This window comes from Bos grunniens, chromosome 15, assembly GCF_055505025.1.
Source record: "Bos grunniens cultivar Pamir isolate PY7600 chromosome 15, Bosgru_T2T1.0, whole genome shotgun sequence".
Classification (NCBI taxonomy): Eukaryota; Metazoa; Chordata; class Mammalia; order Artiodactyla; family Bovidae; genus Bos; species Bos grunniens.
Window position 1 is genome coordinate 67,076,883 of NC_141179.1, and position 21,892 is coordinate 67,098,774.

Consider the following 21,892-nt stretch of genomic DNA (forward strand, 5'->3'; position numbering starts at 1 on the left):
ACGAGGATGAGATGGTTGGATGGCATCATCCACTCAATGGACATGAGTTTGAGCAAAGTCCGGGAGATAGTGAAGGACAGAAAGCTTGGCATGCTGCAGTCCTTGGAGTTGCAGAGTCAGACATGACTTAGCGACTGAACAACAACAGAAGCAAACAAATATATACAGAAAGTGTGTCCCTGGGTAAATTACTGAGTCTCTCTGATTCTCAGGGTTCTCAGTATAGCGTTGGTAGTCATCCCTGCCTCATTGTTTTTTGGTAGAGTGGGCCTGGAGTAAAGAAAACCCAAGGCACATAGGAAGCATTTACGGTTATTTTCTTATCTTTCTTCACTTACGGTGAGCATGATGGAATCTCGTGCTGGTACCTGGCCCAGTGGAGGAAATGGAGGCACTGCGTGGTTTACTGTGTCTTCTCAAGTCCTCCTATCCACTGCTGGGCTCCGTTACAGAGGCCCACGGCAAATGACAGGCTGTTGTCTTGTCCAGTTTTGGGTGACTGTTTTCACCGGAGTAAATTGGTTTTTGAACAGCAGAGATACGGGTTCTAGTAACTAGGAGAGACTTCACGACTGTGCAGTGTGCTTGTGTATAAAGTCGAGCTTGACAAATGGAAAGCATTTACTGGGAAGAAAATGAGTCAGGTTCCCAGGAACTTTTTGTTACTATGACAACAGAGTATTTAGCCAGTCCTGCTTTGGCCAGCGTATACTATAGTAGTGAGGAATGTCAACTGTTATGTCTCGATTGCTTATTAGCTCATAAAACACCCCAGTTTACATACTAATTGTTGCTGGAGAAGAGAACCCTGTTTTAAAATAACCCAGTCACTCATTTCCTGGTACTACGCCACTTTGGAGCTTTAGCAAAAAACAATAATTAGAGTAATGAAATCTCTTAGCCTTACTGGTGCTGGGCAACTTCCCATTTAATCCTCACAACCATACTATAAGGTCATCATCCCCTTCTACAGATGAGGAAGTTCAAGTCTAAGGGTAGTTAGGTACTGCCCAAGTTCTGGGAAGCTGGTGGAACCAGGATGTGGCTCTGGGTCTGATTCCTAATTCTTTCTCCTTTACCATTAATCTAGGATTATTCATTTCTTTAAATCAGAAGAGGCAAAAATACAAGAGTATTGACCTTTCCCTAGTACAGGATTCGTCCACCTCAAAACTATTGACATTCGGGGGCCAGATAATCATTTACTGGAGTTTCCCAGATGGCGCTAGTGGTAAAAAAAATCCACCTGCAAATGCAGGAGACCCAAGAGATGTGGGTTCAATCCCTGGGTCAGGAAGATCCCTTGGAATAGGAAGTGGTACCCACTCCAATATTCTTGCCTGGAAAATTCCATGGGCAGAGGAGCCTGGTGGGCTAATAAGTCCATGGGGTTGCGAAAGTCGGACACAACTGAGTGAGCACACAGTCATTTATTTGTTGGGGGTGGGGGAGCTGTCCTGTGCATTTTATTAGTAGGATATTTAGCAGCATCCCTGGTCTGCCCACTAGATAGATGCCTGTGGTACTCACCCCCGCCACCTCCCCAGTATTGCCACATGTTGCCTGGGAAGCCTAGTGGAAGAGGCAGGGAGTTTAGCCAACGTCGTGTCTTCCTGGAAAGCAGCAGCCCTTCCACCTCTGATGCCACCACCCTCCCAGATTTCAGGAGTTCCTGGGAAGTTTTGTTTCTGTGTTGAGTGTACTCGGAGAGCTGTGGCACTCATTGCCAAGATCTAATTTTAGAACATTTTCATCACCCTCCAAAGAAACCTTCTGTTATTGATTTCTGATTCATTCCAGTGTGACTGGACAATGCACATGGCCTGATTTCATTCCTCTTTGAGGTCTGTTCTATGGCCCCAGGGGTTTCCTGGAGGACATTTTGTGCGCCCCTGAGGAAAAGCGTGTTCTGTCAGGTCAACTGAAGAATTCTGTGGAGAAGCGTGAGGTCTGGTTGGTTTTCAGTGTCATTTGTTCCTCGTGTTTCCTCCCCGATCCGCAGCCTCATTATTCTGTCCATTATTGAAAATGGAGTATTGAAGTCTCTAACTCGTATTATTTAAATGTTTCTCCTCTCAGTTCTGTTGGTTTTGCTTCGTGTATTTTCTGGCTCTGTTTTTTGGTGCATATATTATGTCTTCCTCATTTCTTTGTCTTTAAGAATACTTTTTATCTTAAATCCTATTTATTTGTCTGAAATGAGTATAGTCACTCCAGCTGTCTTTATTTTGGGTATATTAAAAAAAAAAAAGCCTCCTGGGTTAATCTGATGTGCAGTCAGGATTGGGTGTCCTTGCTCTTGGAAGATAAATAAGAAGCTGAAGATTGATGTTCTGTCTTTAAAGTCAGCCCAGGGCTACCGGGAGATAATATCCATGGGATTATGTGATTCCTGTGACTAGTGTTGAAAGCATCATAGAAACCTCTGGATGCCTCAGTGAAAACCTTTCCTGGAGCAAAATTTGGGGTGGGTTAAGTACTGTTATTTTGGAAACAGTTGCTCATGACAGACAGAGAACGCTCTCTTGCTCAACCTTTCAGTGGAGCCAGAGGCCACTCCCTGTCTGTGCCCTGTTGTGTTTTTTTTGTTAATTTTTGACCATGCCACTTGGTTTGTAGGATCTTAGTTTCCCCACCAGGGATCGAGCCCACTCCTCCTACGTTAGAAGCCTGGAGTCTTAACCACTGGACTGCCAGGGAAGGCCCCAGTATGTGCCCTGCTGTGCCCTGTTGACACCGCCCAACAAAGGATTACACCTGCTGTGCCTGAGTGAAAGTCCTGTTGTCTGTGGGTATCACACCACATTTAACCCTCACATCATAGACCTTTCTATGGGCTCTTTGTAGGCATTATTGCAACAATTAGGGAGATGAGACTCTGAGTTCCAGGGTTGCTCTGTGGATGTGGATGTGTTGCTGTTGTTCAGTTGCTAAGTCATGCCCAACTCTTTGCGACCCCATGGACTGCAGCACGCCAGGCTTCCCTGCCCATCACCAACTCCTGGAGTTTGCTCAAGTTCATGTCCACTGAGTCGGTGATCCCATCTAACCATCTCATCCTCTGTCGCCCCTTTCTCCTTTTGCCTTCAATCTTTCTCAGTATCAGGGTCTTTTCCAATGAGTTGGCTCTTTGCATCGGGTGGCCAAAGTATTGGAGCTTCAGCTTCAGCATTAGTCCTTCCAGTGAATATTCAGGGTTGATTTCCTTTAGGATGGACTGGTTTGACCTCCTTACAGTGGACGCATGGGAGCAAGTCAGAGGGGCTGTCAGACACTGACTTCTGGAAAGCTAATGAGTGACAAGCTTTCTCTTCACAAATCTGAGGGTAAAGACTGCACGGCAATGAGGGGCTTTTAAAAAGGGAAACTTCACAGTCTGTCAGGGGTCCTGAGGGCAGGTGAGGATGAAGGTTCTCAAAAGCAAAACCTTCTTTTGGCAAAGATGACTGTCACTGCCCAGCAAGGTGGAAGGTGATGGAGAACGGACTCTTCTTTATTCATTTTTATTCAAACAGTTTTTAATGAAAACTGTCTTTGATTCTCACATCCCTTCACTTTTTTTTTTTTTTGAAGTCTTTTTTTTTAAGGTGAAAACTAATCTATCTGTATCCATTCCCACATCTGTTCTTAATCCCAGGGACTCTGATCATTGTCAGGAAGTTGTTCCTCTAAGCATTGAAAAGCCTCTGGAGGCTGTTATCTGACCCACATTTAGTTAGTATCATTTTTGAGCTGTTTTTTCCTCTCGAGGTTTGTCTCTAGAAGAATCAGTTGGGGATGTCTTGGTTTCCTGCTTATAGTCTCTGGAATTTGCATTCCAGCACCTTTCTGCACAAACATATGTTTATACACATATGTACGTGCATTGTTAGTAGCCGAAATAAGTAACCTGATAGAACCTTTGGGTTGTAAACTAATGTCCTGATTCCAAATGTGCTAACTTCTTTTTTGCCTCTTTATTGTCATTTTAAATAATAAGATTATTCAAAGGGCAGTGGCAGGCAATTAGAATTCCCTCATCGTTTAGTGCTTTTTCCCCCCTAAAAGCCCAAAGAACATTATAGACTTGGCTCTCTTCAGTTCCTCCAGGGCTTTTGGGGAGTGGGGAGGATATGTCCTTGACTTACAGAGCCTTGTAATATTCTTGTGAGTCCATAGACATTTTCTTTATAAAAAGCAAATCTGACACTTCACTTTTTTTCGTAGAAATGTCTGCTGGCTCCCAGGATAGGTGTCCAAACTCCTGCCTGTGTCTCACTCAGCCTTCCCTTCTGCCATATCCTATGTTGTGGATGCCCTGGCTTCTCCCAAGTCTCGCTATAAACCACAGCCTGAGTCAGTTCATCATTTATTTCAGCTAGAGTGCCTTTCCCTTTTCTTTTTCACCCACACACTTCTCCTGATTGTCCGTGTTGTTCCGTCGCTAGGTCGTGTCCGACTGTTTTCAACCCCGTGGACTGCAGCACAGCAGGCTCCGCTGTCCTCCACTGTCTCCCAGAGCTTGCAAATTCATGTCTGTTGAGTCGATGATGCTATCTAACCATCTCATACCCACATGTGATTCTTCATACCCAAATAAAATAGCACTGTGTTGTACCGCGGTCCCTGGTCCCCTAGGTTGCATGGGTTGTGTTCCTTTTCTAAATTTGTCTTATACTCTGGCCATCCCCCACATATTTTTTTCTTAAAGTATAGTTGATGCACAGGGTTTCAGGTGTACAGCAAAGTGATTCAGTTATACATCTATATGCATTATATTCTTTTTCAGATTCTTCTCCCTTTTCCTTTATCAGATTCCTGCTACATATCTCATTAGGTTATTACAAGATATTGAATATAGTTCCCTGTGCTGTATTCCCTTGTTTTTTTCTATATAGTAGTATGTATCCATCACCCACATATTGATTGAGAATGCACTGCTGGGCAGAAGTGTTTGGAACTAATAGTAATAATTATAATAATAGCGATCTCTAATGCTGTGTGATAATACTCTACAATACAGTCTAACACTAAGTACTACATGCTACTGTATTTTACAGTGTAATATCAAATAATAACAGCTAATATGTAATATATATGATAGTAGCTAGTAGAATATGAACTATCATAGCTAATAGCATGTTCCAGACAAAGTTCTAAGCAATTATTGTCTTGTTTCATTTAATCCCCTTAGCAGCCCAGCAAGAGAGGTACTGTTCATATCTCTTGTTTCCTGATAAGGAAATGGAGGCAAAGAGAGGTGAAATATTTTCAGTACATCACTTAGCGGTCCCAAAGCACTTGATTCAGTATTTGAACCCAGGCAGGCTGACATGCAACCCTGCATTAACTAACTGTGTATTAGAGTGTTGAAAGGTAAATGCTCATAGAGCTTATATAGTTCTTATCTTATCTCGTTGTAGTATCTGTTTATTGTCCTTTTCTCCCTCTTCTTCTAGGCTAGTGTTCTTAGTGAGGGACTTCTGCTAGCTAGAAGTTATGTTTGATTCTCTTTGCAACCTTCACATCTACGTGTGCCACAAAGAGACTCTAAGAATTAACATTAGTGGAACCAATAACTGAAGAGTGAGACCTTAGTTGGGCTTCCCTGGTGGCTCAGTGGTAAAGAATCCGCCTGCCAATGCAAGAGACTCAGGAGACACAGTTTGATCCCTGGGTCGAGAACATCCCCTGGAGGAGGAAATGACTACCCACTCCAGTATTCTTGCCTGGAGAATCCCATACAGAGAGGACCTGGCGGGCTGCAATCCATAGGGTCACAGAGTCGGACATGACTGAGCACACATGTGCATATGTACAAGGACTTAGATGGCATAATTATTACTATGGTTTCCATTTGACTTTTCTCAGGACCATCCATATGTGTGAAGAAAGCAGTTTGTAGAACCATGAACCATGTTAGGGAAGGGAGAGTATTATCAGATCCCCACTAGATATTGCATTGGACTGTATTCTCTACATGGCAGAATCTCACACTGAAACCTGTGCTGTCTTAATGCCCCCTTTACTGGTGGGGTTCTGAGACTGGTGGACGATAAGTAAATCCATGGTCTCAGCTGTCATGTGGCAGAATTGGGATAGAAACTCAGACGTCCTCTACCCTAAGCCCTTCTGACCTCTTTTGTTGTTGTTCAGTCATTCAGTCGTGTCTGACTCTTTGCAATCCCATGGACTGCAGCACGCCAGGCTTCCCTGTCCTTCACCAACTCCCGGAGCTTGCTCAAACTCATGTCCGTTGAGTTGGTGATACCATCCAACCATCTCATCCTCTGTTGTCCCCTTCTCCTCCTGCCTTCAATCTTTCCCAGGATTGGGGTCTTTTCCAGTGAGTCAGCTCTTTGCATCAGGTGGCCACAATATTAGAGCTTTAGTTTCAGCATCAGTCCTTTCAATGAATATTCGGGGTTGATTTCCTTTAGGATTGACTGGTTTGATCTCCTTGCAGTCCAAGGGACTCTCAAGAGTCTTCTCCAACACCACAGTTCAAAAGCATCAGTTCTTCGGCACTCAACCTTCTTTGTGGTCCAACTCTCACATAACTATTGGAAAAGCCATAGATCTGACTATATGGACCTTTGTCAGCAAAGTAATATCTCTGCTTTTTAATACACCGGCTAGGTTTGTCATAGTTTTTCTTCCAAGGAGCAAGCGTCTTTTAATTTCATGGATGCAGTCACCATCTGCAGTGATTTTGGAGCCCAAGAGAATACTGTCACTGTTTCCATTGTTTCCCCATCTATTTCCCATGAAGTGATGGCACTGGATGCCATGACCTTCATTTTTTGAATGTTGAGTTTTAAGCCAGCTTTTTCATTCTCCTCTTTCACTTACATCTAGAGGCTCTTTAGTTCCTCTTTGCTTTCTGCCATAAGGGTGGTATCATCTGCATATCTGAGGTTATTGATATTTCTCCCGGCAATCTTGATTCCAGCTTGTGCTTCATCCAGCCCAGCATCTCTCATGATGTAATCTGCATATAAGTTAAATAAACAGGGTGACAATATACAGCCTTGACGTACTCCTTTCCCACTTTTGAACCAGTCTGTTGTCCCATGTCCAGTTCTAACTGTTGCTTCTTGACCTGCATATAGGTTTCTCCGGAGACAGGAAAGGTGGTCTACTACTCCCACCTCTTTAAGAATTTTCCACAATTTGTTGTCATCTACACAGTCAAAGGTTTTAGTGTACTCAGAGAAGCAGAAGTAAATGTTCTTCTGGAATTCTCTTGCTTTTTCTATGATTCAGCGGCCTTTGGCAATTTGATCTCTAGTTCCTTTCTAAATCCAGCTTGAAGATCTGGGAGTTCTCAGTTCATGTACTCTTGAAGCCTAGCTTGGAGAATTTTGAGCATTATTTTGCTAGCATGTGAAATGAGAGCAATTGTGCGGTAGTTTGAACATTCTTTGGCATTACCCTTCTTTGAGACTGGAATGACGCTGACCTTTTCCAGTCCAGTGGCCACTGCTGAATTTTCCAAATTTGCTGGCATATTGAGTGCAGCCCTCTCACAGCATCATCTTTTAGGATTTGAAATAGCTCAGCTGGAATTCCATCACCTCCATTAGCTTTGTTGGTAGTGATGCTTCCTAAGGCCCACTTGACTTCACACTCCAGGATGTCTGGCTCTAGGTGAGTGATAACACCATTGTGGTTACCTGGGTCATTAAGATCATTTTATATAGTTCTGTGTATTCTTGCCACCTCTTCTTAATATCTTCTGCTTCTGTTAGGGCTATACTGTTTCTGTCCTTTATTGTGCCCATCTTTGCATGAAATGTTCCCTTGGTATTGCTAATTTTCTTGAAGAGATCTCTAGTATTTCCCATTCTGTTGTTTTCCCTTATTTCTTTGCATTGTTGACTGAGGAAGGCTTTCTTTTCTCTCCTTGCTATTCTTTGGAAAGATGGGCATATCTTTCCTTTTCTCCTTTGCCTTTTGCTTCTCTTGTTTTCTCAGCTATTTGTAAGGCCTCCTCAGATAACCTTTTTGCATTTCTTTTTCTTGGGAATGGTTTTGATCACTACCTGCTGTGCAATGTTACGAACCTCTGTCCATAGTTCTTTAGCCACTCTGTCTATCAGATCTAATCCCTTGAATCTATTTGTCACTTCCACTGTGTAATCATAAGGGATTTGATTTAGGTCATAGCCGGATATCCCCAAGGTTATATACCTCCTATTCTTATTATAAAAGAGGAAATGTTTATCTCTATACTACCACGTGTAAAATAGACAGACATTGGGAAATAGCTATATAGCACAGGGAGCTCAGCTTGGTGCTCTGTGATGACCTAGAGGGGTGGGGAGGGGGAGGGGAAGACTCAGTAGAGAGGGGGTATATGTATACATATAGCTGATTCACTTTGTTGTACAGCAGAAACTAATACAGCATTGTAAAGCAATTACACTCCAATAAAAAAGAGACGTTTAGAAAGAATTTTCTATTTGAATTTTCTTGCAAAGCTATTTCAACTACATGCCCTCTTTCTATATTCGTGGTCCAGTTAGCGTGTGGTCTTTTGCTCTCTCCGCTTCCTAGTGTGTATCTCTGAAACAGCCAAGATGGCATTTTAAGAAATAACACATTGCGATATCTGATCAATAAAACAGTGGAGTCCACCCAAGTAGTCATGTGGAGCTGAACTGCTGGAACAAGCAAAGGGCATTTTGCTCGAGCAATAATGAATCTGCAGAGGTTTGGATTCCCAGGCCTGGGTTTGGCTTGCTGGGCTGCTGGTCATGTGCATTTGGACTACAATAAAAGGCCTGTTTCTCTCCCTCCCAGACTTCTTAGAGAATCCAACAATATATTGCTTTTTAAAAGTCTGTTATTTTTATGAGGCTGTTTTTGCTTTCTCACCCCCCGGCCACGAAGTCATTTTTGACTTTTAAAAGGAACAGTTTGACTTTTTATAGAATGAACCAGGGGACTGAATATAGCAACAACTGCAGACCCATTACTTTCTGTAAAGTTTTTAGCTAGTGGTGGACACATGTGGGTATTTACTTTGGGGGCTATGGAGTGTGTGTAATGACTCAAACTGTGTGAATTTTATAATTTGATTTCTTTTCTAATTTATACTTTACTGTAGGATTTATAATTCCCACACCTTTCATGTGAGTGGAATGGCACCTATCTCATAGCACATTCCTTATGAGAAATAGGGTTTAAAATTTTTTAAATTAAAGAAACAGTACTGGGTACTTTTACTGATGTGAGAAGCGAGTTCATTTTGACCACCTTTCATTTCTTCTGTTCCTACACTGTTCTTGAGCTTCCCAGGTGCCTCAGTGGTAAAAAATCTGCCTGCCATTGAAGAAGACTTGGGTTCGATCCCTGGGTCAGGAGAATCCCCTGGAGAAGGGAATGGCAACCCACTCCAGTATTCTTGCCTGGGGAATCCCATGGACAGAGGAGCCTGGCGGCTACAGTTCATGGGGTCACAAGAGTTGGACACGACTCAGCGAGTAATTAACAACACTGTTCCTGACTCCCGCCCTTTGCATATGCGTTTCCCTCCACTTGGAACAGCCTTCTCTCCACAGTCCCCCAACACTGAAGGCTCATCCATGGCATAGCTATCACCTGTGTAGCCTCGTTCTTTGAGGAATGACATAGTTGGTGAATTACTATTACTGGAATGCATAACTAAGACCTTAACTGCCTGAGCCTCACATCGGTTTGCGCCTGGGCTGTGTGTCTCCGCTGAGGCTGACTGTCCTTTGAGAAGGCTTTTCTGACATCAGCTTGTTCCCCAATTTGAGATTAGGTGTCCTCTAGCTCCCCCATCAGAGCACTCACGGCACTGCATGCAGAGGCTCATTGACCAGCCTGCTAATCCCATCAGTTAGAGAGCTCTGTTGAATCTCCACACAACTGACTCAGGGCCTGACAGATAGTAGGATGCTCAGAAACATTTTGTTCTTTGCCAAGTTCAGTTCAGTTCAGTCCAGTCGCTCAGTCGTGTCTGACTCTTTGTGACCCCATGAACTGCAGCACGCCAGGCCTCCCTGTCCAACGCCAACTCCCGGAGTTCACTCAAACTCGCATCCATCGAGTCAGTGATGCCATCCAGCCATCTCATCCTCTGTTGTCCCCTTCTCCTCCTGCCCCCAATCCCTCCCAGCATCAGGGTCTTTTCAAACGAGTCAACTCTTCGCATGAGGCGACCCAAAGTACTGGAGTTTCAGCTTTAGCATCGTTCCTTCCAAAGAACACCCAGGACTGATCTCCTTTAGAACGGACTGGTTGGATCTCCTTGCAGTCCAAGGGACTCTCAAGAGTCTTCTCCAACACCACAGTTCAAAAGCATCAATTCTTCAGTGCTCAGCTTTCTTCACAGTCCAACTCTCACATCCATACATAACTACTGGAAAAACCATAGCCTTGACTAGACGGACCTTTCTTGGCAAAGTAATGTCTCTGCTTTTTAATATGCCATTTAGGTTGGTCATAACTTTCCTTCCAAGGAGTAAGCGTCTTTTAATTTCATGGCTGCAATCACCATCTGCCGTGATTTTAGAGCCCCCCAAAATAAAGTCTGACACTGTTTCCACTGTTTCCCCACCTATTTGCCATGAAGTGATGGGACCAGATGCCATGATCTTAGTTTTCTGAATCTTGAGCTTTAAGCCAACTTTTTCACTAAGAGAGAGCAGTAAAAAAAATGTTGGCCCCTTGAACTCTGTTTTGTATTATGCTCAGGTAAAGTGTAAATCCTTAAAAAATGGATAGACCTGGTTAAGAGTTTAAGAATTCTTAATGAGCTTGGTTTTGGGGTGTTTTTTTTGGTGAAAATGACTGCTGTTTGAATATGAGCTCACAGCTTTTTTAAAAAGAATTATTTATTTACTTGGGTGTACCAGGTCCTGCTGCAGCACAGGATCTTCAGCTGCATCGTGCAGACTCTGAGTTTCCGCACGTGGGATCCAGTTCCCTGACCAGTGAAGCTCTGTGACTCTTTGCTGGGCCCCAGATGTTACCCATAGGAAGATGGGAGTCTTTGCTCTGAGAGGGTCACAACCTGATGACACCGGGGTGTCTCTTGGTTCCCCTCTCTCGTTCTGACATGAGCTCCAAATACTGGTCCAAGTGCTATGGCCTTCTTGCATTTTGGATGCTAATGTAGCTTTTCCTTTAGGGCGATGGTGAGTAGAGGTTATTGCAGATTTGTTTATGTCCTTTCTGGTTAAAAAAAAAAGTTGACAATTTTGTTATTCCTTCATCCACTTCCACCTAGTTTTTTTTTGTTAAAATGTTCTATTTTACTGATCCGTGAAGTCCAGAGCTGTGACAGTCAGGCTCTAAAAGGAAGGGGAGGGCTCAGATCAGGAAATAACCCAGCCCCCTAGGGAGCCCCCAGCCCTGTCTTGCTGCTGGTGAAAGCTGCTGCTTTGGAGAGTTCATGGCGCAGGCCCCTGAAGCGCGGCGGATTCAAGTGTTCAGTGGGATGGAGTCACCCGGCCGGCCTCTGTCAGGCGGTTTTAGGCACAGAGAGTCTTCTGGCTTCCGCCAGGGTCTGCTGAGTGTCTTGCTGAAATCTTCCCTTCATGGAAATGGGGGTGAGCTGGGGACGATCAGACTTTGTCCAGGACTCCTCTGAGCGCCGCCCCCCCCCCCCCGGGGGCCATGCAAGCAGGGAGCTGTTGTCAGCTTCGGGCTTCTCTCTGAGCCTCTGCCAGACGCTCGGCAGGCTGCCGGTGATCCGTGCTGCGGTTGCCTGAGCAAGCATCTGCCGGTGCAAATATAAATCATAACAGGACTTGCTCCCTGACAGAGAAGGTAGCTGAGCATCACTGACAAGCCAAGGAGTCTCAGTAGAGATTCCTGAAGATGGTGCAGGGCCACGGCCAAAGAGCTGGTTAATTGAATGGTACCTAATTCACGTACAGTTGTTTTCATTCTCTTTCTTTGTCTAGTCATTTGGAGCTGGCTTGAGCCTTAAAAGTATCTAAGGAGGCAGGATAATAGATGTCAGTTCAGTTCAGTTGCTCATTAGTATATGACTCTTTGTGATCACATGGACTACAGCACCCTAGGTCCCTGTCCATCACCAACACCTGGAGCTTGCTCAAGCTCATGTCCATCGAGTCAGTGATGCCATCCAGTCATCTCATCCTCTGTTGTCCCCTTCTCCTCCTGCCTTCAGTCTTTCCCAGCATCATGTTTTCCAGTGAGTCGGTTCTTCTCATCAGAGGGCCAAAGTATTGGAGTTTCAGCTTCAGCATCAGTCCTTTCAGTGAATATTCAGGGTTGATTTCCTTTAGCATTGACTGGTTTGATCTCCTTGCAGTCCAACAGAATCTCAAAGAGTCCTCTTCAACACCACAGTTCAAAAGCACCAATTCTTCAGCGCTCAGCTTTCTTTATGGTCCAACTCTCACATTCATACATGAATCAATAATTAAAGTTTGAGCCTTGACTCTGTTGATCAGCAGCGTCAGGAACCTTCATTTCTGGACCTCAATTTTCTTATCTGTAAAATGGGTTTTGTGAGAAGTAAATGGGACGGTCGCTGTAAAGCATAGAGCACAGTGCTCAGCCCAAACTAAGCATTCACTCAATGCTAGCTGTGATTACCCAGCCCAGTCTCTCCTTTTCTAGGATCATTAGTATATTCAGTGAGTATTGATTAGGTGCCTATGATAGCCACTGTACATTCACACTCCTTGAAGAGTGGTGAATGAGGGCCTTCCCTGATGGTCCAGGGTCTAAGACTCCAAGCTCCCGATGTAGGGGGCTCAGGTTTGATCCCTGGTTAGGGAACTAGATCCCACATGCTGCAACTAAAGATCTCACATGCCGCAACGAGGACTGAAGATCTCTAGGGCCGCAGCTAAGACCCAGCACAGCCAAATAAATAATAAGCAAAATAAATATTTTTAAAAGTAATAACAAGAAAAACAATAGAGAAATTCAGTTAAAAAAAGGTGATGAGTTAAAGTGTCCAAGTGTGTGTATATGTGCATCAAACAGCCCAGCACAAAGCCAGTGACGTTCCTCCTGCGCAGGAAAAGAAAGCAGAGTGAGGGCTAACATGCCTGAGGCTGGGGATCGAGGTTTCCACTGTAGAAACTGGTTAAGGAGGCTTTAGTAAAGTGGAGTGAGGCTTGCTGGCCCTTAAGAGAAAGGCATTCCAAGCAGAGGGTGCCGCAGGCTGCACGGGGCCTCAGACAGGTGCTGGGAGGCCAGCATCGCTGGAGCACGAACGTTCGGCATCAGATCGGAGGGGTTCCTTGGAGCCGCCTGATGCTGTGATGGGAGCTGTAGGCATTCCTAAAGTGTTGGGAGGGCATGGACGTTTTGAATAGGGGAGTGATGTGTCGAGTTTATAGACAGGCTCTGAGGTGAGATGTCAAAGCCCATGGGCAGCCTTTCTTCCCTGCCTGCTGAGAAGGCGATGGGAGCAAGGCTGCCTGAGCCTCTGATTTGAGCGTCTGTTGCTGGGCCTCAGCTCTGACAGTTATTGCTGTGGTGTCTGCTTACTGGTCACTTTCTATTTCCCACATCTCTTCTATGTTTACTGGAATTCTTCTCCCTCATTGATACATTTATTCAGTAGTTATGGGTTCAACAGATTTTGGGGTTGCAATCCAATACTACTGCTGTTAGTTTTGTTGCTCAAGTTGTTCTAACTTTGGCCATTCACTCCTGTGACCTTTTGACATGCCTCCATTGTATTTTGAACACTTACTTACTTTCTTTCCAGGTTTATCTTGTTTCCCCCACCCCCCGAAATGAACCACTTCTTCAAGGAGCCCTGGTTCTCATTATTGGATAACGGGTATTTAGAAACCAAGATCTAGGTGCTGCCTTTGCTTATGGCTATAGGGGTTGTACTACTTCTAGTCTTTCTTAGCAGATGGAGCTAGGAAATATATGTATGTACATTAACACACACATGTATCTTTCTACCTGTCTACCTTTACAAACCTTGAGTTCATAGTGATGCCTTCAGTTCCAGTCCAAAGCCTCAGGGTTTGTTTCAGTCTTCTCACTTGCTTTATTTGTAATTTCCTCCTCTGACAGTAAGAAACCTTGCTCTTGTTATCTGTAATATACTTACCTATTTGTTCAACGCTAGTACACACAAAAGGCTGTTGCAGAATTGCTGATTCATACCCCTATGAGAAACAAATATAACTAGAGTATTTGTGAACAATTCTTTTTTTCTTTAGCCTTATAGAATCCAGGCAAAATAATGTTTTCTTGCTGCTGCTAAGTCGCTTCAGTCATGTCTGACTCTGTGCGACCTCATAGACGGCAGCCCACCAGGCTCTGGGATTCTCTAGACAAGAACACTGGAGTGGGTTGCCATTTCCTTCTCCAATGCATGAAAGTGAAAAGTGAAAGTGAAGTCGCTCTGTCGTGCCCGACTCTTAGCGACCCCATGGACTGCAGCCTACCAGGCTCCTCCGTCCGTGGGATTTTCCAGGCAAGAGTACTGGAGTGGGGTGCCATTGCCTTCTCCGAATGTTTTCTTAGGCTAGTTCTTTTCTTCCCTTATCTCCTTCAGTCTGTTGCTTATTCATCTATAATATAGTTATGTTCAGTTGTTGCTATTTATGTTTCATTTTGATTCCTCCTCCCCCAGCACACGTATCAATTTCAATTGTTTACTTTTTGAGTACATAGAATATTATCATGGTTCTAAGAGTCAGAGCTATGCAAATAGACCCAGAGAAGTGTCGCCTTCTCATTCTGGCTACCTCATTCCATTTCCATTTCCCCATCCTTTCCAGCCCTTTACCACCTACCTGCTGTAGGGATCCAGTCTCTTTAGTCTCTGATTCATCCTTCCTATACTTCTTTTGCACAGATAAGCCAATACTTGAATGTTTTCTTAGATCCCCTTCTTTTGCTATATGGAGTGGATAAAGTGCTAGAGATACTATTTTGCACTTTGCTTTATTCACTTAACAGTATATCCTGGAGATCACTTCATATCAATTCATAGATATGAACTCCTTAAACTTTGATTATCAGAAAAAGAAATTTAACAACCCAAGGATTAATTTTAAAATCCCGTAAGCCTAGTGATGATAATAATATAATATGCTGATAATAAATAGCATAAGCTCTACCATTAAATGAGCAGCTACTCTATGGCATGCTCTGGGCTAAGCATTTTATATAGACTATTGCACTGAGTCCTTCCTAGAGCCCAGTGAGATTTACATACTGATGAGGAAACTAAGCTCAGTAATTTTTAGAAGCTTGCCCAGGTTATGAAGAATAGAACCACAATTTGAACTCAGGACACTCTCCTAAGTTCATGCTTTTGTGAAGAGCACACTCTCACCATTCTAAAATATTTTAAGGCTAAAACAAAGCCATGTGGGTTTTTAAGTCCTAGATATATCCCAGGCCTTAAAACCCTGTTGATCATGTATCAGCTGCTGCCAAAATTGACATGTTACTGATGGCAGGAACATGAAGGTAATTTACTGCTTGTTTATTCCAAAGAAATGGCCCTTCCTTCCTGAGGACCATGGGTCCTGCCTCTAGACAGGAGACAAGAGGGATGCTAGGTGGGGCCCGCTACCCAGGATGCAGTAATACATCCCATCTCACCTTGTAATCACAAGCCACAGCAGCCAGCCCTGTGAATGGGAAAGCGCATTACCCCACAGGGCTGTTTGGCTAGCAGGACACTCCATCAAGCCTGAGTTACAGCAGTTTCTGTTAAAACTGTTTGTACAGCCGGAGTGGAAGAAGGATTTCTTTGGGCAGGAGTCTGGCTTCTGTTGTGAGAAGTGACAGCCTCTGGCAGAGGGGCAGTGCAGCGGAGTTGGTTGAGAGCATGGCTTCTGGGTTCTGAGTGCCAGGGGCCTCACACCAGCATCAGATTTTCAAGCCTTGTAACCCTGGGCAAGTCACTTCACCTCTTCAGAGCATTTCTGTGACATGATACGACCTATCTTAGGGGCTTCCATGACCACGTTCAGTTTCTATGATTTGCTAGAAGGAATCAGAGAACTCAGCACACAGTCATACTCACAGCTATGATTTATTACAGCAAAAGGAGACAAAGCAAAGCCAACAAAGGGAACAGGTGAAGGAGTGAAGTCAGAGGACACCAAGTCCAGGCTCTCAGAGTCCCTTCCCAAGGCAGTCACATAGGAGGCACTGAATCCCTCCAGCACCAAGTTTGACATGGTATATGACATGTTTTCTCCCCAGGAAGCTCATTAGAGACTCAGTGCCCAGGGTTTTTACTGGGGTCTGCTCATGCAGGCACCCTCTGCCAACATGTATCAAAGTCCCAGACTCCCAGAAGAAAGACAGGGGTTCAGCATAAATGCACTGTTTGCATGAATGGTTTGCATGAACAGTGAGTCACGCTCAGGAGAAAATGATGCAAACCTTCCCGAAATGCAAGTTCCCAGATGCGAGCCAAGCAAGGGCCGACTTTGCAAGCAAACCTTTCTCAGGGTGGTAGCCTCGGGACTCTTAGGTTAATTACACTTTTGTGCTCACCAGCCTATAGGGTGGTTGCTGGGTGGATTAAATGAGATGATGTAAAGCACTGGGCACATTGGCTGGTTAGTAAACACTCAGCAAGTGTAGACGATTACTTTGAGATTTCAGGGTATGAATTCCGAGTGGTTCTTTAGCACCTTAGAGCAAGCTCCAGCCATCATCCACCTACTCACCTGTTCATTCCTTCATTCGGCACATTTTGATTGCGCCTCCCTGGGTCAGGGGCTGTGTCTGGGCTCCTTGGGACTTTGGCAGCAGTGGATGAGTCACCCCCTTCCTGGAGGATGATGCATGGGGGTTTCCATTCTGGCTGGGTTTTGGAAGTGGCTGCTGGTGGTAAGAAACTCTGGGGATTTCAAGGTAGATGTGAACAGACCCTGTTGCACCCTCCAAGTTAGTGGCTTGGGTACGCAGTGCTCAGAAAACTTATCCTTCTGACATCTCTCTTGTTTATCTTGTTTGTCCTCCTGCAGCCAAGGCTAAGTCGAAATGCGGCCCAACCTTCTTCCCATGTGCCAGCGGCGTCCACTGCATCATCGGCCGCTTCCGGTGTAACGGGTTTGAGGACTGTCCAGACGGCAGCGACGAAGAGAACTGCAGTAAGTGCTGGGGGCCCTGCATCCTGGCGACTTCTTATACCACAGCCTAGGGCCTTTTCTGTTGTTACCTGGAATCAACTCGTTACCATTCTTCCTTGTGTGTATGTGCAGAGGCCCAGCTACCATTTATCAGGGTCTCTGCTACGTGCACTGGACCTGGAGCATAGCTTGTTTTCAGTTCTGACGATTGCTCTGAGAACGTGAGCATGTGATCACCATCCACAGATAAGAATGTGAAGCACAGAGGGGTCAGTGGATACATCCGGAGTCACACAGCTTATCAGGAGCAGAGCCAATTCTAGGCCCATTCAGACCCTCATCTGATTGACTCTCCCACTCATCACCCATGTTTAGGTGCTTGCTTTCCTTCTCACTTTGAATTCTTTTTTAAAAAAAGATGTGTGTATGTTAATAATATACACACTATAAGAATCTCTTCTCCTTTAGTTGTTAAGTCGTGTCTGACTCTTGTGACCCCATGGACTGTAGCCCACCAGGCTCCTCTGTCCATGGGATTCTCCAGGCAAGAATACTGGAGTGTGTTGCCATTTCCTTCTCCACTGTAAGAATATGCTTTTGCAAGTTGCTGTATGATCCAGCAGTCCCGCTCCTAGGCATATATCTGGAGAATACTCTAATTTGAAAAGATACATGCATCTCAGTGTTCATAGCAGCAGTCACAACAGGGAAGCAGTTACATGTCCACCCAAAGATGAACGGATAAAGAAGATGTGGTATATCTACACAATGGAACATTACCCTGCAATAGAAAAGCATGAAATAATGTCATCTGTAGCAAATGTGGGTGGACTCATATTATCGTATGAGTGATATCATATGAGAGATTATCATACTAAGTGAAATCAGTCAGAAAGAGAAAGACAAATACCATGCAGGGTCAGCTATATGTGGCATCTAAGATATGACACAAATGGATTTGTTTACAAAACACTCACAGAAAACAGACATGGTTACCAAAGGGGAAAGAGGGTGGGAGAGGGATAAATTAGGAGTTTGGGATTAGCAGATACAAACTACTCTATATAAAACAGATAAATAACAAGATCTTACTGTATAGCAAAGGGAACTATATCCAATATTTTGTAATAAACCATAATGGAAAAGAATATGAAAAAGAACATATGTGTATGTATATATGTATGTGTGAATCACTTTGCTGTACACCAGAAACTAATACAACATTGTAAATCAACTATACCTCAATTTAGAAAAAGAATATGCTCTCGGAAAAATATCCAAACAGTAGAAAGCTAGCGTTTTCCTTGACTTGTGACCACCCCCGATTCTTTTTACCTGCTGTCTAATATTCCATGGCATCAGGAGACAGACACACACGCATACTTCCTCTTGTTCTCTCTACCCTGCCTGCCTCTTGGCAGTCTTGATGTTGGAGCTCAACTCACTGCTCGTTGGTCTGCGTACATGCAGTCCCTTCCTGGTCAGCGCCTCTATGTCCAGATTCACACTCAGCAGCTTCAGTGAGTGTCAAGTGTACCTTCCCCGCCTTTCAGACAGCAGTTTGCTTTGTTCCTGCTGCTGGTTCCTCTGGTCACAGCTCAATTTATTCTCTTACCTTTCCCCTGAAATATTTAGGTAGTAGTTGGCTGTGGACGGGTCCACATGTTTACTTTCTGCACTTAAATATTTTAATAACCTTTTTTTGCTTCCAATTATTGCAAAAGTTGCAGAATATACTGGGTTCCCTCACCCTCCTGCTCTCCACCCAGGCACTCCTTCCCAATACAGTCTCATTCTGTCAGCAAAAAAAAGTTGCAAAATATAGAAAAGTATAAAGAAGAAAGCAAAACTGCCTAGGAAAAAACCCTGTTAATATGTGGGCTATTTTGTGATACTCGTCCCCCACTCCATCTATGTTTCTATCTATCTGTCTTCTCTAATATGCTTAATTGAGATGTCCTCTTTATTGTGACCATTTTCTCATGTTATTAATTTTTTTAAAAACAAAAGTTTTAATGACTTTAGTGATTGTTTTGATAAACTGATTTTCTCTTACCCTGTTGCTTCTATTTTAAGTCTTCAAAGAGGAGAGTGACTGTCTCCTGTGTTCTTTATGTCTTTCTGGGGAACAATCATTGCTGTACCCTCCCAAGAGGGCCACAGAGTTTATAACTCTCCCATGTGCCTTCTGTGGCCTTATTTCATCTTCTGAGTCTCAAGTGGCAGAGCTGCAGCAGAGCTGCTAGATTGTCGAATGGTAGTGAAGTGGCTGAAACCCACCTTAGCCAGGAGGGTGCGTGTCATTAACAGGGTCAGGGGCCTGGCTGAGCAAAATGACTTTGGAGCTGGGGTCTGGCCTCAGATTTGTGTTCTGCCCTGGGGAAGCATGAGTCAGGCATCTTACATAATCTGCTTGCACAGTGGCTTTTCTCTAAAATGGGGATACTGACAGCCTTTTTCCAGGTTTGTTGTGAGGATTAGATGAGATGATATCTGAAAAGTGCTGAGTGTGGTGGGTAGCCAGAGTAATTGACTTTAAAAATGCAAAGTGGCTTAAAGCAAAACTGAGTGATTAAGGGGAAGAGCATGTCTATTAGGATTTTGCCTTTGGTTTTGAATGGCTAAAGGCATAGTTCTTTTATACACACATACCTCCGAGATACAGTGGGCTTGATTCCAGACCACAGCAATAAAGCAAATGTTGTAATAAAGTGAGTCACACGAATTTTTTGGTTTCCCAGTGCATATAAAAGTTATGACTACTCTATGCGTAGCCTCTGAAGTGTGCATTTGCATTCTGTCTGGGAAGAAAAAGCAATATACCTACCTTAATTTAAAAACACAGAACAAAAAAATTTTAATAGTAACATCAAAGATCACCAATCACCGATCACCAATAACAAATATAATAAAAGAAAAGTTTAAGTTACCAAAATGTGACACAGAAACGCGGAGTGAGCAAATGCTGTTGCAAAGATGGTGGCCACAGACGTGCTCAGTGCAGGGTTACCACACATCTTCAGTTTGTTTAAAAAAAAAAATGCAATATCTTCAAAGTGTAATAAAGTGAAGCTCAATAAAGCAAGTTGTGCCCATGTTTTACTGCGTCCTTTTGTGAGTATCTGCCTGGTCTCAATTTCCTAGCATCCACAGGAATCTTATCATCTAAGGAGGTGGGGGGGGTTCTTTTTATATCCTGTTGTGTATACATACATTCTGGAGAGTAATCCAATGGCAATTAAAGCAGGTGTGGTGCATTATGGTATGTACATTCTAAATGGTTGCGCCATCCTGTGTACTCTCTGCAGTAATTAAAGACCTGTATCATTTAAATGTTTGGATATTGGTCTTCAATAGTCTAAATGAGTAAATTATGTCCATCATCTGTCATTTGAGAAGAGTGGTTCTAGTTCACTACTGGAAAACTGGTACATGAAAGAGTCAAGCCTTTATCCTCCCTTTTCGTACATGGATTGTGTTTCCGAGTAATTAAATAGCTGACTTAGGAAAGTTCTTTTTTTAATTGAAGAATATCAGCTAATAGAAGAATGAGAGAATTAGAGTATGTCTGTTTTATAACCCTTAATGAAGAAATGGATCTTCAGTGGCTACTAAAACCATTAGATGAAAAATTGATAGGGAGCTTCATAATGGATTGGATCCGGCAGAAAAGTTCTGAAACCAGCTGTCAATCTTCTCACAGACGGCTTTGAATCAACCATAGAGTGATAAGGAGCGTAGAAACCTTATCACTCTCTGGATCTCTTTATATTATAGTTGTATAGATAGTCCATCAGCATACTTAAACCCAAAAGACAGTGTTATAATTCTTGCTTTAACTTTTCCAGCATATTTTAAAGAACTCCAGAGGAGAGGACTCGTCTATTATAAATATTTATCCAGATATTTACCATTTTGACTGCTCTTCCTTGATTCATGTTGTTCCAAGTTTTTTTCTCATATCATTTTCCTTCTGTCTGAAGAACTTCCTTTAGCAATTCTTTTAAGGCAGTATTGCTGGCAACAAATGCTTTTAGTTTTCCTTCATCTGCGAATGTCTTTATTTTACCTGCTTTCCTGAAGGATATTTTTTACTGCATAGAGAATTCTGGGGTGACAGTTCCTTCCTCTACAGCCCTTTTAAAATGTTGTGCCACTTCCTCTGGCTTCTCTCATTTCCCGTGAGAAAGTTGCAGTTATTTTAAATTGTTTTCCTCTAGAGAACAGACTGTTTCCCTCTAGCTGCTTTGAAGATTTTTTTGGTCTTTAGTTTTCATCAGTTAGATGATGATATATCTGGGTATGTGGATTTCTTTGAGTTTATCCTGTTAGGGGTCTCTCTGAATCTGTAGGATCTTGTCTATTGCCATACTTAGTACATTTTAAGCTATTCTTTCTCTCTCTTTAATTGAATTGTAGTTGATTTGTAGCCCTCTTTCTTTTTTTTTTTAATGGGATTCTGCTAACAATTTTAGGTCCCTGAAGCTCTGTTCATTTTTTAATCAATCGTTTTTCTTTTCATTGTCCAGATTGGATAGATTCTACTACTCTACTCTTCAGCTAAAGTTTGTCAGCTTTCCTTTTTTCTCTGTCATCCCCAGTCTGCTTTAAAGCCCCTACAACAGGGTACTTTTTTAATTTCGGTTACTGTATTTTTTTGTCTTTTTTAATTGAAATATAGTTTATTTACAATGTTATGTTAATACCTGCTGTATAGCAAAGTGATTCAGTTATACATATATATTAGTACATTCTTTTTTACAATAAATGTTTCCATCATGGTTTATCATAGGATACTGAATATAGTTCCCTGTACTATACAAATAGGATGT

The 21,892-nt window shown here is 43.2% G+C and overlaps 1 protein-coding gene across 5 annotated transcripts in view; it reads left to right on the top strand.

Annotated features, from left to right (window-relative positions):
• The window catches only part of LDLRAD3 (low density lipoprotein receptor class A domain containing 3), a 274,030-nt gene that overhangs the window by 112,209 nt on the left and 139,929 nt on the right, over positions 1 to 21,892 (top strand). For all 5 annotated transcript variants that reach the window (XM_086341148.1, XM_086341150.1, XM_086341151.1 and 2 more), the window contains one exon: positions 16,956 to 17,081. In XM_086341148.1, coding sequence (XP_086197274.1) covers positions 16,956 to 17,081 — 126 coding nt within the window. The remainder of the gene's footprint in view (positions 1 to 16,955; positions 17,082 to 21,892) is intronic.